Raw genomic sequence first — 17,777 nt, 5'->3', positions numbered from 1 at the left:
CCTAAAAGAAATCTTTCTGTAAGAGTCACACTCAGCTACATCTACTGATTAGCTGCCTGCTGCAGAATCTCTTTCCTACTTTTTAAATATATATATATATATGCATAAGTGCAGGTTAGAGTTGTGTGTGCTCTCAAAACATACATCTGTATGAGTTACCTGAAGCTTTGAGAATTTGGAGTATAAGGCTACACGGTAGCTGTACCTATAAATCTATTTCTGCTTTGTTCATGAAGCATCCTCTCATCAGAATCCCGGATTAAACATTCTAGCAGAATTCATTACAGAATGCAACCTTTGCTACAGAGCTGCCCTGCAGAAATCAACTTCCCATGTTTTTTAGAGCTAGGAATATAATTCTTGAGAGGACCAGATTGGTAACTCAGGCCAGTCCCCTGAAGTCACAGGCAACCATGTGATAGCTGTTGGTGCAAGGGGTACACTGAACATTCTTCCCATACATCACACGTACCGCAAGGTATTTCCTTATGTCCCACAGTAAACAGAGGCTCCCAGCTGTTACAGCTCTCAAGATTATTTTCAAATCTCATCTCACACAGAAACCAATTGTTCACCAACATCTGTAAACAAATTACTTGAAATTATAGCTCTGAATTCTCCACTACTGCCATTCATGTCACGGGAAGGCCATTCATCTGTGCTTAGTGCCGTGGACAGCAGCAGCTGTGTAGGCAGTAGATGGTATTAGCACAACCTTCCTGATATATCCACCCAGCTTCTGGAAGTCTAAACCTAAAGGTCCTCCAGACCCAGAGAATGTATCCATTCCTTTACATTTAAGAGCAATTAATTGTTTTTTATTCTATTAATTTGAATTTCTTTTGGACTTGAATATGCTTCCAGCAATATACTGTAGCAATGAATTCCTAAGTTTAATCATGCATTGCATGAAAACACTTCCCATTGCTTTAACTTTTCTGCCAGATAATTTGGTGTGCCATAAATCTGGTGGCAAGGGAACTTGTGAATAACCACTCTAATCACCTTTTCTCGTGCACTTTATGGTGTTATAGAGATCTGTCACAACCTTGGTTCAGCTGTTTCTTTTCTGCACTGAAGAGTCTTAGTCTATTTAATTGGTTCTCATATGGAAGCTATTCTAGATCTCTAACATACCTCACCCACTTTTTTTTTTTCCATCAAACTTTACTACTTCTGACACCAGCCTGTCTGAATTGGAAGGACCAGAACTGAAGCAGCACATACAGAACATTTGTATTTTTGTGTAACATGTTTTCTGCTTTGCCCTCTGCGTCATTCTTAGGGTTCTTCTTGCCTTTTTGATAGCTACTGAACATTCACAGAACTACCCAAATGACTCCAAGAGCTCCTTACTGAGTGGTAATTTGGAGTCTAGCAGAGCATGATGTCAGCCTAATAATGATAATACAAATATCAATTAAAAGGTAATTAGCAGTACTAAATGCTAACATGCTTTTCTGGTCCAGCTTTACTTGGAAGGAAGGAAAAGACTTAAGATGACCTAGCTTTGTACTGAAACACTTTACAGAGCTAACAAACTATTCTGTCAGGTCTATCAAGCACACGTAATCACTAATGGATGAGTAGGAGGAATACAGAGTAAGAAACTCCTAAGTTAAACAGGACTCCCTAAGTAGACAGATACATATTCAGTGGATCAGCTGGTTATGACAGAGAACAGTTTCATTGTTTTCACCACCTGTTGGGCCTTACAGATGTGAATGACAGTGATTATACAACTGCTGTAATTGAACATTAATTAAAACCCTTATGCAATATTCACAGGGGATTATATTGTCTTTAAAGCAATTTGCTAACAGGGAGGGCACAAAGAGACTTGTTCAAAGTTCCATATGCCTGCAGAGAAATACACGGGTACATCTTGCAGTGTCTTTGACGTAGGTTCTCCCTAGTAACACTGAAAGCAAATCTATTTGATACTGGCAGTCAAGAAAAGTAACTTACAGAAGAGAGGTTGTTCTTTAGCTTGTGCTGACTCACTCATAACATCAGGTGAAGCTACATTCATCTTGACATTGTCTTCAGAGCAAAGTACAGTGGTAGCTTCACTGTCACAAGGGGTTTGACCACGGGGAGATGACCAACTGCTAAGCTGAGAGACACCTGGAGTAGATGTCTTGTTTCTCTTCTTGCTAACTAGACTGTACCATGGCTTCCAGATGCATTTCTGTATAAAGAAGAAAAAATGAATAGAAAGGAGGCATTTTCTATAGTGATTTTAACAACAAAGAATCATATTTCTGTAACTAATTACAATATTAGATCCTTCTGATCCTCCTGTAACCACACAGATTCTTCTGCAGTGACTTCAAACAAGCTAGTGATTTCTTGGGTAGGACCTCCTTCATTTTGTTATCTTTCTTCAATACTTCTCTGCTATAGCATTAATGCCAACAGATTAAACTAATTTGTAAAGAAGTAACACTGCAGCTGCAAAGAGGGTTGGTAATAGAGCAACCTCCTCATGTACAGGGATGAATAGGTCAAAGGGGGTTGATAAATGTTCAGGTCTCCTCCCAACACCCAAGAACCTGGCAAATGCAATTCCTGTGTCAGGAATGTAAAACCAAAGTCTCAAAGTAGACTGAATTCTGCAGGCTTGATAATCAGAACTATATGTATTATAAAGCAAGTGCCCCTGAAGGAACCCAATATTTCTACCATAAGTTTCATATCAAATATGAAAAGTAGTGTCCAAGAAATATTAGCATAAATGACAGAAAGGAAATAGTCATTAATTCAGGGAGGAAAATAAAAGCCTCAGCATTTTTAAATGCTAAAAGACACATCAAGACTGACGTGCACTTCAGTTTCTTCTGCTCAAGTTCATTTGGACCTGACTTTAGAGAACTGTAAGACTGTATTGAAAAATCAGAAAGCCCTCCTATTTAGAAACAACTCTTATTTATGTGACTTCCTGCCTTTCCCTCTGTTTGCTAACAGCAGGATGAATATTTGCATAAAAACACAATCTTTGTCTTTTCAAAGTTTCACAACTTTTGCTGCTTATTCCCCAACAGAAATCATAATCTTCTATTGAATAATTTTAATTATTATGTCATGAGGGTACGAGCAGCAGGTGTTGAAAAAATAACAAAAGCAAATAGCCTGCAGGTAACAACAGCTCATATTTCTAAGAGTGCCTCACCTGGGGTTCTAAAAAGCACTTCATAAAATTGTTTAATTTGGCCCTTGAGGGGGCAAAGCAAGGAACTAAAAGCTTAAGCAGACTGCTGAAGATCAAAATGTAAGATGTGCTACAGGGTGAGAAACCCTCTGGTTCTTTATCGAGTTCTCCCAGTTATACTCCCAAGCATCAGTCATTCCCCCTTCATTTTCCTCCAGTCACTTCAGCAGTTTCAAAAAGCTAGTCTTTTTATGGTTTCAGAAAGACAGTAAAACAGTTACCAAGCGTTACAGATAATTTTCTAGTGTTTAATTTCCTCTCAGGTATCAACTTTATTTTTCTTTTAAAAGACTTTCATCTGAATTGCTTGTTTTCTCCTTTCTCAGCTTTGCTTTGAAGGAAGCAAGCAAATCCTGCTTCTTTAAAGGCCTCAACCTTTGGTGTTTGTTTCCAAATTTAGCTTTAAATTCAGGGTAAAAAGGCAACCAAACAAATAATGACTGGAACTGACTAGAATAAGGCCTCCAGGATACCAGTCTGAAAACAACTTATTTGTGTTAACAAGTACTGCTGCTTGACTAGGTCATAAAAAAAGGAGGCAAATGCAAACAAGAGGCTAGTTAGGTTTTAGCTGAATATTTAATTCTTCCCACATCAGTATTTACTGCTAAAACCAAGCTACAGTTCAATCAGACAAATCCTGCTCTTCCTATTACCTAGTATCAAATTGTTATTCTTTAAAAACTAGAGAGACAACTACTCTGCAGTCACAAGATCCAGAGCATAAAATGTGGTATCATGGAGTTCAATTAAGCAACAAATCAAATCCTTTAAAAGTTGGATTAAGTCCCAAGGAAGAAATTAACAGTGAAGTCACCTTTGTATTTGTAATAAGGACCTCCCACATGTACATTCTTAACTTTTCCTCTTCGACTTCTCTTGCTGTTTTTTTACAACCATCAGGGTCCCTAAGTGAAAACAATTCAATTAGTTTTCCATTTCCAGAGCCTTGATTTTAAGTACTTTTAAGAAATGCATTAAATGGAGAGTAAACAGTATCTCACTACTACTATGACGTATATCTTTGCTTATAAAAAATAGAAAGAAAATGCAAGGTGTATAAGCCATGAGTAAGTTACAGTCACAAGTGAAGAACCTAAAGAAATCACAGTTATTCTACAAACTATCATGCATGTAACTGGGCCAGATTATGCTCCCAACCTCCTCTGTACAAGTACTGAAGAATTTTGGCCAGTATAGCAAGATTTCATGGATAGAAATGACAGGAGGTTCATGAAAGTTTGATTTTTCTGAGCTGTTGGCTAAATGAAGACCTCTACTTGTCCACAAGTTTAACTATTACATCATGTTGACAAAGGTAAATGTGGAAGCTGCAGTCTCTGCAGCTGTGGTATAACAACAGGTCAGTGCTGAGGTAATCTCATTGATCATCCACCTAATCAGTCAAAGGTTTTACAAAGCAGATCAGTGTTCTAAGCTTGCTTCCTTCACCACATTTAAAAACAAAAAACATCTTTTCCTGCAGACAGAGCCTGTGTGCTTTAAGTATAAACAATATTTCATGATCACTGTGTAATGAAGTATATGTGTATGCAGATCAGTTCAAATGACATTGAGGGAAAGGAGAGGTGGTTAGAGAGAGCAAGAGCGAGCAGAAGGCAGCATGCAACAAGAGACTGCGCTACTTCAGAACCTGGAAATGGATCCACAGCCTGACGCTTTTATACTCTGCTGCCAGCCTTTATCTGTGAGGCTTGCTGACAATCTGTTTCTTTTATCCCAGTCTATTGGTTGATCCTCATATGTAAAGGGCTGAAAAATCCATTCACAATACATACTGGATTGATTCTTCCATCCAATTTATCAAGTTAATTCTATATAATGCTGCTCTAAAGCCTCTGTTATGCATAAAATATAGTTTGTCTTGACTGAGAACATACAGAGAAAACAGAACAGCTTTGAAGAGCTCTGCCCTGCAAATCAGGGCATAAACTGTTCACCGTTTTACCGAACACTCATTAATAAATTTAAATACATGTTATATCAATATAATCATGTTGAGTAAAAATGTTAGGAACTTAAATTAATATTTACTTTTAACAGTATAGCAGTTCAGAAGCAATGCATCTTTTACAGGCACCCATCACTGTCATGCATAATTGACAGAATAAAAGCAGCTACTAAATATCACTTCATAGCTGGCTTTGTTCTGTAATTATAATATATATGGAATTCCTGTTGAGGTCACTGGGACAGTCCTCCAAGGGAAAGCTATGGGAATATACAGACATCTATTACTACACGTACTTAATTTGCATAATTATTAACCAAAAGAGAAAAAGGGAAGAAAAAAACAACTAAATTTGGCTGGGATAGGTCAGCATTTTCTCCTAGTTCTGCAACTTGCAATAATAGAAAACCATACTGTGCTACTGCATGGGGGCAAAGTTGATGCAAAATTTGTTTATATTGCACAGCACAGAATTAATAATATTTCACTCAAATACCTATTACTTGAAAGGAGAGCAGAAACAACATATAAAGGAGAAAAGATCCCAAACTCCTCATTCCATCTACTATCCTGCATCGCACACGTACCTTGGATTCCAACAGGTTAATATGGAACGCATCGAACTGTTGGATTTGAGAGTCAAAGCTTTCAAAAGCCAGTGGATGGCACACAGCTGTCGGAAAAGATGATCACTGCAAAGAGGAGAAACAAAAGTGTTATACTCTAGAGTCAGAGAAACAGTCAAACTGGCATAATGCTGGCTGAAACAGATACATTGCTGTAGCAGATGATTTTTATTTTTTATTTTCATTGTCCCAGTGAATTCTCAACACCTCTTAAAGGTTTTTGTAATGTTGATACATAACTCTGAATCCTGAAAGTGTATTTGGGGACATGACATTTCAATGGACTTATCTTGGTGACGTGCACGGTACTTTCAATACCTGTGGGGACTCCACAGCATTTATTCCTTTAGGGTATGGATACTTATGGTTTTTGGATTCTACAGTAGCTTCTAAGTTTTGCATTGAAGAAAAAGCAGTGTATGAGTGTAAAATGTTGGACTCATCTTTTTCTGAACTAAGATTATCTTTGAAGAGCTCTGCCCTGCAAATCAGGGCATAAACTGTTCACCGTTTTACCAAACACGCCTTAATAAATTTTAGCTGATTCCACATGCAAATGTAAATAAAGACACTTTTGGTGAGCAATTGGATTAATGAACTTTGCCAGTGTGTATTAGCAACTACTATAAAATCTATAGAAGCGTACACAGTACAGCACTGTCTTCTCCCTCTCCCTTTTGTAGGCCTACATTTTTTTTTTAACTAGGCAAATTAAATTTCAATTTTGACAGCCTTTCTTTAAAACAAGCCTAATCTTGAAAGTTATATCACATAAGCAAATTTTATGCAACTGAGAACCTGCTGAGTCAAGATCAGCATGGCAAATTATCTGTGTTTATGTACACAGGCACAAGGTTTTCAGTAACTCATTAGGATTCAATCATTTAAAGTTAGAATTTAACAGTTGCTATTAGTAAAGACAGATTATTTCACCATAAACTCCTGAAACTCTTGGGATATGCGTTCACCAGTTGAACAGCAGCTCTGGATATATGTGTTATGGGTCTGTGTTGCTATGAATTTTGCTTATGTCCTACCAAGGAGGGCAGGCCATCAAATATATGCCTTCAAATATACCTTTTTGCTCCAGGGGGGCTTGGAATCAAGACACTGGTATAAACAGGAGTGAAAGACCGTAAAGTCATATTTTTCTTCTTCTCAGACTCCCCCAGGTGGCTGCCTTCTGTTAGAGAGCAACTGTAGGAAAGGACAAAGACTGACGTTAAAGAAGGAGTATGTGAAATAAAAACAGAGCAAATAAAACTGTTTATTGTATTCATATCACCATACTCCCTCTTATTCTCCTTACATTTAAAAAAACCTTAGGTATATTTCTAAATTGTTAATTGCCACATTTATTATCATTTATTAATATATATATTAATTATATGATATTGATAATGATATGATATTAATGTTTACCAAAATGCAGAATTATTATTTCTCATATTTTTACAATACTTTATAAATAATAAATATGGTACTATTTGTATTTATATATTTATACTACTACATATTATTTGCAATTAAGCATTTATATCATCACTGAGTGAGGGCTGACAAATGGAAGACAACTAAAGCATGACAACAGGCATTAGAGGTGCACTGAAGAGGGCAGCGTGAGCCAAATGATTGAAGACTATCTAATGATCAAATGGTGAGAAAACCTGAAGAAGGTGATAAGTAATAGGTCTGAACTAGCAAAGAAACCCACCCTGCAAGCTAAGCCACTTATTCTGCTGAATGCAACTGTTTTTATTCTTAATGCTGTAGTCCCATTGTGGGAACAAAAGCATGGCACAAACTCACCAGGCCTCCTCATTTTCTCCTTAGAGAATCAGTTCTGAGTTGGATATAAAACCTCTCCTGAGTTCACTAACCTGCCCTCTAAACTTCTTCCTTTCTAAATAGCACCTCAAGATTTTTTTTTCATGCTTGCTAAGTTTACAGCTGCTCATTTATCCAGATTTTAAGCATTTTCTCTTTCTATAGTTCACACAATTAGTAATATTCTGCCTCAATACCAAGAAATGTCAGAAACTGGAAATTATTGCTTTTTAAAGCAATTACCCTTGGACCACCCAAAGCCCTCTCAGTTGACTTACATGTTTATTTCTTCCTCTGCCTCCTCTGCATTAGAGGAGTGTTTGCCTAACTGGAACTCAGTTCTCCATCTCGTGCCCCGAGCCTGCTGGTCTGCTTTCAGTGTGTTCTTTCTTTCCAGTGATTCCTGGTGAAGTATATGAAAGTATTCTCCACCGTGCTTCACAGTATTGATATGATGCCTGACAAAAATCATCACAAGTTGGTCAGTGTACTAAAGACACAGTATCAAATTAATTTTGCTGTTACCCACCAATTTATTTTTAAAAAAAAATTCACATTCTTCTATAGTCAAGACTTCAACATTAGTATTTCCTTCTTAAATATGATAACAAATGACAATTACCCAATATGAACTGGGAAACCTTTCTCTTACCTCCTTCAGCACTGCACAGGTTAACTATTGGATGTCTTGAACTCAGCATCACTTTGTCCACTACTTGATTTAAAACCTCCCTGCCTAATTCTGGTTTATATCAGCCAATTGGCCACTGGGCCCCTCATTGTCTTAACTCAGCTGTTACAGCCTAGCAGGCATTGCCCTGAAGCTACCTGTTGGCTGCTAAATTCCACTTGCTGTCAGAGGGCTGAATTGTTACTAACAGGGAAGCTGCCAGTGAAGCCTGTGAGTGAGCTGAAGACAACAGGTATTGCTGCAAAAGTTCAGTTCCATCTGAAGATGGGGAAAAACTTCTTTATTTTGAGGGTGACAGAGCACGGGCTGCCCAGAAAGGTTGTGGAGTGTCCTCTGGAGAGATTCAAAACCTGCCTGGATGTAATCCTGTGCAACCTGCTCTGGGTGAACCTGCTTTGGCAACCCCCAGATGCTACAACATTTGTAGAACACATTTCTTCAAACCATAACCAGAGCCTGTAATTTACTAGGAAAAAAAAAAAAAAAAAGAAAGAAAGAAAAGGTGTGAAAGGGATATGGCACACAATTACTCTACAGCCTTTGATTAAAATGTTAGCAAGAATGTAGCAGCTGATCCAAGCCAGATGAGCATAGTGTCCAGGTGTAGGACACATCTCTTAAAGTTAATGTGTTGCTGATGGTTGAATCAAGTGTCATCAGGCTGTATTGATTCTTTCAAACACCATCTAGGCTTGACAGTTAGGCCTCATTTGTTTTACTGAGGAGTAATAACTCATTTTTCTTACCAGACATGCATGAAAGCACCTGAAAGTCACACAGGGTGCAAATTTCAGGCACTGAATTCAGTAGTTTTCAAGGGGAACATTTTACTCCCTGCTTGCTTCCCTTGATGAAAAAACACTTGCACAATTTAATGGTTTTGGGATTGGGTTTTGGGTTTTGTTGACATTATTTTTTCAAGTCTAGCATCTGTAAATATAACCCTGAAAACATTTCCAGTTCAGGTATATAATAAACTGCTAGATATTTCTATACTAACTTTGGAGAAAGAAAAACAAAGATAAGAAAATAAGATGTCCCTGATAAGAAGCACTGCATGCTGCAGAAAAAACATAAGGATTTCAGAATCATGTTAGACTGGCTTCATATTTTTTATAGGAACCTAGTATTTTGCATAACAGACTGCTCTTTGAATACTAGAAAGTGTTTAATGGCCTTGAATTCTTGCTTTACATCATTTTCCAGTAGTTTTCTCTCTCTCTTTCTGACAACTATCAAGGTATTGGTATGTAAAAATATTTTTTCCCCCTTCAGAGTGCTTCATCTAGATTTCTGCATGTGCTAATGTAGGCATTCCTTCTCAAAGATCACAATCCCTGCTGCAGCTGTGTGTTATAATGCCACAAATAGTGAACAATGAAGTTATTACATGAATCAAATACAAGTGGTAGAGAAAGATAAATATACTAGAAAGTTTTTTACACCACTATTATTGAAGAAAGATGCATATATGGCAAGGACAATCAGTACCTTTTTTAAAGGTTTATCTAATATAGAAGGCTTTAATATGTGTAAACCAAAATCAGTGATCCCTCTCATATACCAAGAGGGATAAGAAACGTTGTGCACACTTGGGAATGAACATTTTTAGTCTATGACTTCCTTGAAGTCCCAGGTATTACAAAAATTAGCTCTATAGTCTCCAAAGTATGAAAAAAGAAATAAAATAGAATTAACAGACATGCAGCATATAGAAAAGCTGTAATAACCACCTGATTTAAACAAACAAAAAAATCCTTTCATAAGTCATAGAATTATTTCTGGGATATTCATGAATGACCCTAAAGGTTCATGGACCCTTGTCAGGAAAACAAATTAAAATATAACTAAAAATAAATCCAAACTTAAAATACAGAGGTGATGCTATAGATTTACAGTGTATTGCTATAATAGGACAACAAATATTTCTCCTTTAAAATTCTGGCATTACAATACCATAACTTAATAAATTTAGCTGGGCTGACTATTTGACAAGTAGGTGAGACTCATTCATTAAAATGCAAATGTAATTGAGATAAAATTTGGAATACATTTATTAAAGTAATTGAGCTTCAGTCAACTGTAGTCACAACAGATTTTCAACTGCTGTTCAGACAAAAGAATTTGTCTTATTTTTCTTAAGTTAATATCTTTATCAGCATGAAAATTAAAAGAGTTTCCTGAGCAGTAATAATGTACCATGGAATACTTCAAGTTTTCTCTACAGGAATTTATTGCTATAGATAAGGGTCAATGACATGCACAAAGGAGTGACCCAGTACTACATGTAAAGAAAATTGGTTGCAAGTGTATTTTCAGTGCTCGGTGTTATGTACTTATTAAATTACTCTTTAAATCCTTTAGGGACTCAAGGTCATCAGTTAATTGTAATACAAGTCCATTAAAGTGTTGGGAAATTGAACTTTTACTGCTAAGATTTGGGATTCTTGATGCCTTTCTTTAAGGCATCAAGAAAGACTTGATAAGAAATAATATTAAGAAATGACTTACAAAAATACAAGGAAATAATAAATTTGTCTTAATTACAATTTAGGGCCTAGAAAATCATTAAGAAGCTGTAATACCAATGCCAGAAACCTTTCCATCGGGGTAAAAAGAAGCTAGACACTTACCAGGTTTTTTTACACTCTGTTTAAATATACCTTGTTTAAGTACACTGGGTCATCTTCACTAAATTCAAAGGAATTGGACTAAGATTGTATTTGTCCCAGAAGAACAAATTTTTCAGTTAACAACCTCACCTCTACTGTGTACACAAACAAATTCAGTGGGAGACGGTTTCCTAAAGGAAGGACATACGGTGTGATACCAAATCCTTGCTCAGCTAAGCTGGTGTAACTCCAGTCTGAACAGAATTGTGAGGCAGAGGGGCAGGAGGCTGCACACCTACATGGCTGTCCCCCTACTAAGCAACTATGTTCACTGCAGTGGGCGGTGTTACCAGGGTGCTTCAGAGTCATTAACTCTTCCTGCTCATCTCCCTCTGTCCTGTCCCCTGAGGTGCAAAGAAGTTGCAGTGTATTTATACCAGCTTGATTCTGTCTCCAAGGCCAAACATTATATTATGATCCTGGTGAACAAATACTGTGAGCTGTAAATAAAATAACTATGTATCTATCAAACAAACTACATACGTGTTTCTCTGATCATGGAAATCGTTAGCCACTGTTTCATAAAATGGCTTATTCCATTTTCTTATCTTAATGGATACAGCCTTTATATCAATAAAGCTAGCAACAGAACACCTCCTGCTTCAGACATTAAACATAAAGAATTTAGCCTTTTCCACAGGCTTATAGCCAACTGTAGATATAAATAAAATCAATGTGTCATTACTCAAAGCCACTGAGAGCACAGGCTTTCTAAATGCCATTTCCTATATTTTCATAAAAGCATTTAAATCTGCATCTGCAACACTCCCTACTAGACCAGTGAAAGCTCCTCTTGAGGCACAAGGCCAGACCCTGCTGAGGGTGTTGCAAGGTGAGTATCAGCTGGGCACTGCCCTAGTGACAAACTGAATATTGAGCTAAGGCTTCCCTGGTGAAAAGCAAGTGCAATTTTATACACACTGCCACTTAAAAGCGTTCTGAGTAAATATTTTCTATAGCAGAAAAAGTAATACAACAACAATTGATTTCTGTATAAAACAATGCACAGGAGGCAGTAACTTTGAAACTACAGTAAATACAACTAAACTGTATCCTGAACATTACAGGATAAACCATGGATTAAACACCTTTGTAATTCTTCTAAGTGAACACTTAGCATTATTTCCAGCCATGCCATCATGAGCAGTGATCCCATCACAAATCTGAAATGAGGCTGATGGGTATTTGGATCCTGAAGAATTCAAAGAAATATCCACTGAAGGAAGTGGTGAGAGCAGGAAGCTTGCTCCATTTGGATGAAGCTTGAAATCTACGCCCTTACCTAGTTTTAGGGGGCACTGTGGTAGTGGAGAGTCTGTCTTTTTGAACTTATGACAAAGTGGAAGTTTTGACAACCTGAATTAAGGATCCCATGGTAATCTCTGCAGGAGCACAAACGTTAATAACTGCATTCTCATCAAAGTTCAACTGATTAAATGTTACTGTCCTTTCCACAATTCCTTTCCAGTTGGAATTCAGTTTTTTATATGTAATTCCAGTCCCCCAAAATAGTATGTTGTGTGTATGTGCATTAATACACAGACTCCATTTGAACTGCTGCTGCATTGTAATAGCTGAAGTAATTCTTATATGTCCCTTAACTTTCTGACAAGGTGCCGTAACACCTAAATAGCTAATGATTATGAAATAGCAGGAAATGCCAAATTAAAAGAAAATCCATATGCACACGGTGCTTTTCTTATTTACAAAGCATACACAGAACAATAAGAGAGCAAACTCTGCATTTCTTGTAAATTGTCAACAGTGATACTGATTAATACCAGTGGGGAATCTGTTCCATCCTCTTATCAGGAAATACTGGAGCTGCTGATCATTTCACTCAGTTCTTTAGTGCTTTACATCCAGTAAATACCTATGCCACTGTCACAAATTTATTTACATTCAGACTGCTTCATATCTTTCCTGAGTGAGGTAAGGCAGTCTCATTGTAAATGAGAATTAGTGTGTTCACTTAAATACTCAGTGAGTTATTAGAGGCTGGATACACTACCCACCTTCTGAAATTACCAAAAGCCATGGAGTTCAGTTTACAGGGTGGTGAGCTAGCCAGGCCTGCTACTGAGCTCCACATTTGGGTCATATCCTGAAGGCTTAGCATGGGGACAAAAAAAGCTTGCAACTACTCACAGTTAATATGTAGATACTAAAGTAAATTAATTATGAATTCTGGTTTGGTAATGTTTACAGCCAAGTTAGAGATGCAAACATATACATATAAGGCAACAGAGAATCAGGAACACACTGGTTACTACTCCTATTTAATGGCTGAGTAATTACACAGTAAGAACCAAAGGCTAAATATTCATACATCTAATCTTCTTAAATTCAGTGAAGACCAGGTGATAATGACATTAAAATCTATTAAATGTGCTTAATAACCCAGAGAAACTCAGACATATATGATCATTTACCATCCTGAACCATTAACCATCCTGGCAATGAACTAAAGTAGTACCATATCAACATCTGTCTTGAGTAGTTGAAGACATACAAACAATCTGGAACACCTACATTATTTCAGATGTTGATTCACATTTTATTCTCCTGCACACGAGTACAGTGTTCTGTACTCAAATGCCTCCCATTAAAAAACAAAACCAGGATCTGCATAACGGGAAAGATGCTTATTATCACACAACCATGGGATAAGGCAAGAAACAAGTTAAAATAAGACACAAGTAAATTTATGGAGCAAGAAATAAGGATCTTAAGTAGTCAAAACAACACCCCAAACTATTCTACAAGATGGCACCAGGTGAACGTATGAATGTGTTACTGCTTATTTAAAGATGTCTCAGAGTGGTTTTCAATTAACTACAGAGACATTAAAATACAGAAGATGCTGTTTCCATTGTGAAATGAGTCAGAACCTCTACTTTGAAAGTGAGGCTCTCTAACATTGAGAAGCATAAACATATTTGGCTACCTGGAGATACAAAAACCAACATACCAAAAATGTGGCTTATTTTTAGTTAGAAATGTATTCTTCTCAACCTGGAAAGAATGGAAGGCAGCAACCACTCTTTTAAGAAGTCCCAGAACACAAGAACATGCGCACACACACACATGCCACTCCACTTGTGCCATGCTGTAACTCCTATTCCTGTTCATCTTCATACAAGGGTTTTCTTTGGGGGTAGGCATATTTAGGTTTCCAGCTCTTGATGTCTCTGGAGAAGCACATAAACAAAGCTGAGTGGGGACAGTACTTCCAGAGGGGCACAGAGAAGACAGCTTTGTACTGACAAAGGGAAGAAAAAGAAATCTGTGAGATCTCAAGGCTTTGCTTTAAATTCTTCTCCAAAAAGCTGTGGGGAAACTACTACTAAAACTTCAAAAAAAAAAAAAAAATCTAGAGATTTCTGGGCTTTCCATTTTCTTGCTGTAAGAATGCACAAGAACAACTTTATGTTCATATTACTGATAAAAACTCACTGCTTGTTAAGTGGAACTTCACCGAGGTCCCTGATCCTCTACCAGGAGAAACTGCTGGTTTAAGATTTTCCTGTGAGAGTAGACACAACTCCTCACAATCTAGTGTCTTGCCTTAGCACATAAAGGTATTTATAGAGCAATGACATTTTACTACTAAATAACAGAAAACCTACTTTAAGTGTTCGCTTTGTTCAAACATTCAGTAACAATATGTAAATTTGTATCATAATAGGTGAGATTAGACTGTTGTGTTTAGATAGACAGTAAAATCTAATAAGCAATGAACTATTTCCACTTAGGAACTTTCAACTTACTCTGAACATATTTTTGCACAAAAAGAAAGGAGATTGAGACTCAAACGAACCGCCTGGAAAGACAAACATTGATGGGAGTAGCAGTCTTTCCAGTGATTGATGATAGAGATAATGATTCCTACATCCATACACTTAAATGGTTGTCTTTGCCCATGACTGCTATCTAATTAACGTGAGCCATCATTCATGTAAAAGACAATTTTTGCTTCTGGAAAAAAAAACAAAACAAAGCAAACCAAAGTGTGCTGCAAACTACCAGCAGTAATGGTGCTAGAAATATGCCAATTAGAGTGATTTCTGCCAAGCAGCAAAGGGCACAAAACACTGGTTTCCAAGCAACTGGCATTATGAAGCATTAAAGACACTGGAAACTAATATTGGCAGATACACAGTTAGTACTGCCTTATTCTCTTCTGTGCTTCTTAACTGTACGTTGCCTCTCCACCCCGCCCTTACAGACTCCACTGTAGCTTCCAGTAAATGATACACATTAAGGAATGCCAACTTATCATCACTTCTAAACACTAACATTTTTTTGTCTGCATGTATTAGAATAGGATTAGGTACAGATTCACAGGTATGATAATCAAAACTCCAAAAATAACACATTTCTTACCATTTAAAAATCTTTCGGTAGGAGCTGTCATTTCAATCACAAAATTTAAATGCTTTAATATAAAAGTCAGCTACACAGCCACTAGCAGGAAAAGCAGCAGCAGAAACTACTCTTTGGGTAACAGGAACTGTTGTTACAGGCATAAAGAATGCGTTAGGAGAGGCTGGGCTTTCTGCATGCAGAGTGACTTTTAGAGATCTGCCTTCAGGAAACTGGAACCATTTTAAAGAGTCATCCAGTTTCTAATTTAAAACATAAAAAGCAGCTGGTTGAATACTGTTAAACTGCCAGCAGTTTGACATTTAGTTTTATTTAACTAGCACAGCACAGTAAAATAGATGCATGGGAGCAATTTCCTTCAAACTATGGGAAATGCAATACAGAGGTTCAGTGTGCCCTTCTTGCAGGTAAAGGCTCCCGGAATGGCACGGACGCTTTCCCTTTGAGCTTGCAGCTCACAGCTGTCAATTCCTAGACATCACGGGCTGAGGATGACCACACTTGTAATTTTTACATAGGCACCTATGTTTAGATGATCGTCACTGCACAGTGTTTCCAGTTCCTATCACCTTTGCATGGTCTCAGGGGCCGAGTTCATGTACAGAGGTGATTTATGGCAACCTGGTTTTATTATGGATTAACAACCACAAGCTTCCAAGGCCATGGTAATCTTTTTTGCTGAGTAATGATTTATGGCAACCTGGTTTTATTATGGATTGACAACCACAAGCTGTTCGTACATATTTCTACAATTTATTAGTTAAAGACCTCTGCTTTCTTGGTTCTCATACAATACATCCTCATGTAAGTGTGGATTACTTAACATTATCCCTGGATCCCATTTACAGATGTCATTGAAACAAAGCACTAAGAAAGGATCTCCCTTAGAGCTGAATGTCATTTCAATGGGCTGTGCCTCTTGAGTTTGCTTAGTTTTACTAAGAATAGCAATATGAGATTTCCTACTGCAGAAATGAAAACATAGTTCTTAGCTCAAAGCTAAAGATATTGAATGCTCAAGGACAAAGGTGTTGTCTTTTCTGCCATACTGTATTCCACACACTGAATCTGACACTGGCAAGTATACTTAGTCAAGCAAGTCCGAGCTAGTTTGTGTCTACATGGGCAATCTCCACTGGAAGCAAGATGTCCTGATCTACAAAGGAAGAGGAATGATCATTATCTACAGATTTCCCAAATGGTTTTTCATTTTATGCTGCACAAATATATATTAAAAAAAAAAAATTCTTCCTACATTTTAATGCTGTGTTTAGGTAAAATGATACCCGAGAGCTGAGAGTTGTCTCCCTAAAGTGACTGGGTACAACTCATCAGTAGGAAAGCTCCGGTATGACTTCCTACTTGAGACTAGTGACTGATAGTTTTAAAAGATGAGTAGTTGGAGCAACCTCTGCGTTCTGTCATCATGCTCTTTTACATCATCACAAGGACTCACGAAAGTATAAGAGAGTATTACTGAGAGGAGATATGAGGTCATAATTACAAGGTTTATCTCCAGTTTAATTATGCTTTTAATGTGTAAGGTTGAATATTAAAGCTTTATAAATGCAGCTAAGTCTGTTCTGGTAATGACTCTTCAAACATTTTTGAGGTAATTTAAAAATTCATACTCCTGTGCTACGTCACTGTGATCATTAAAAAACTTCCTCACAGTTTGTTCCATTATATCCCTTCGTACAAACAAGCTGCAAGATCACAGACACTACTTCCTGTGAATATCTATCAATTAACATCCAATTAAGACAGCTGCTGGGTGTTTCTTTTCAATCAGGAGGAGGAAAAGCAGCAAAAACCAAATCCACAAAGGTCATTTGTATTCACTGATCCCCTGTAGTAGGTATTAGCATGCTGCTCTGCTAGCCTGACTGCTGTAATTGAAATTAAAAGTTGCTGCCCTTTCTTTCCTGCATTTTCCACTCTACTACTTTTTTGAAAATAGCACCTCATTTATGGTCTGAAATTGTTACTAAATAAGTACTGCTGACATGTCCTTTGGTCCAAACCAGCACTGCAGTCATTCTCACTTGGAATTACCTTTTCCTGCAATTTCATATCTCAATATTTGTTTTCAAAGTCTGTGGGTTTTATATTCCTCGTGCTTCCTACTGTTCTTTTTTCTACATGGAGATTTAGTCAAAGTAACACTGTGCAAACACTGAAAATGAATGACTAGCACATCTTCATTGTTAAAATTAAGTCTATTGGATATTTTTCTGCATACTGGGTCATTTGGCTACTGTACATTTCAGAAAGTGAGTTCATATTTTAAAAATCTGTTTCCTTGACTTTTCTCAAGCAAATTTCTCTGCTGATAACACATATAAAAATATAATCTTGTTTGTCCCTTTAGTTCTGTTGGCTTCTAGAGGTG

The 17,777-nt window shown here is 37.2% G+C and overlaps 1 protein-coding gene across 1 annotated transcript in view; it reads right to left on the bottom strand.

The window, feature by feature from the left end:
• CCDC60 (coiled-coil domain containing 60) overlaps positions 1-17,777 on the bottom strand; it is a gene marked incomplete at its 3' end in the record, with an annotated part of 54,581 nt that overhangs the window by 5,827 nt on the left and 30,977 nt on the right. The window contains exons 5-9 of the mRNA XM_029087429.1: positions 7,915-8,094; positions 6,887-7,006; positions 5,771-5,875; positions 4,029-4,119; positions 1,969-2,191 (exon numbers count right to left, since the gene is read on the bottom strand). Coding sequence (XP_028943262.1) covers positions 1,969-2,191; positions 4,029-4,119; positions 5,771-5,875; positions 6,887-7,006; positions 7,915-8,094 — 719 coding nt within the window. The remainder of the gene's footprint in view (positions 1-1,968; positions 2,192-4,028; positions 4,120-5,770; positions 5,876-6,886; positions 7,007-7,914; positions 8,095-17,777) is intronic.

The sequence above is a fragment of the Antrostomus carolinensis genome, unplaced genomic scaffold (genome assembly GCF_000700745.2).
Source record: "Antrostomus carolinensis isolate BGI_N321 unplaced genomic scaffold, ASM70074v2 scaffold12701, whole genome shotgun sequence".
Classification (NCBI taxonomy): Eukaryota; Metazoa; Chordata; class Aves; order Caprimulgiformes; family Caprimulgidae; genus Antrostomus; species Antrostomus carolinensis.
The sequence above is the reverse complement of the archived record's forward strand: the minus strand, read 5'-3'. Positions and strand labels throughout refer to the sequence as shown.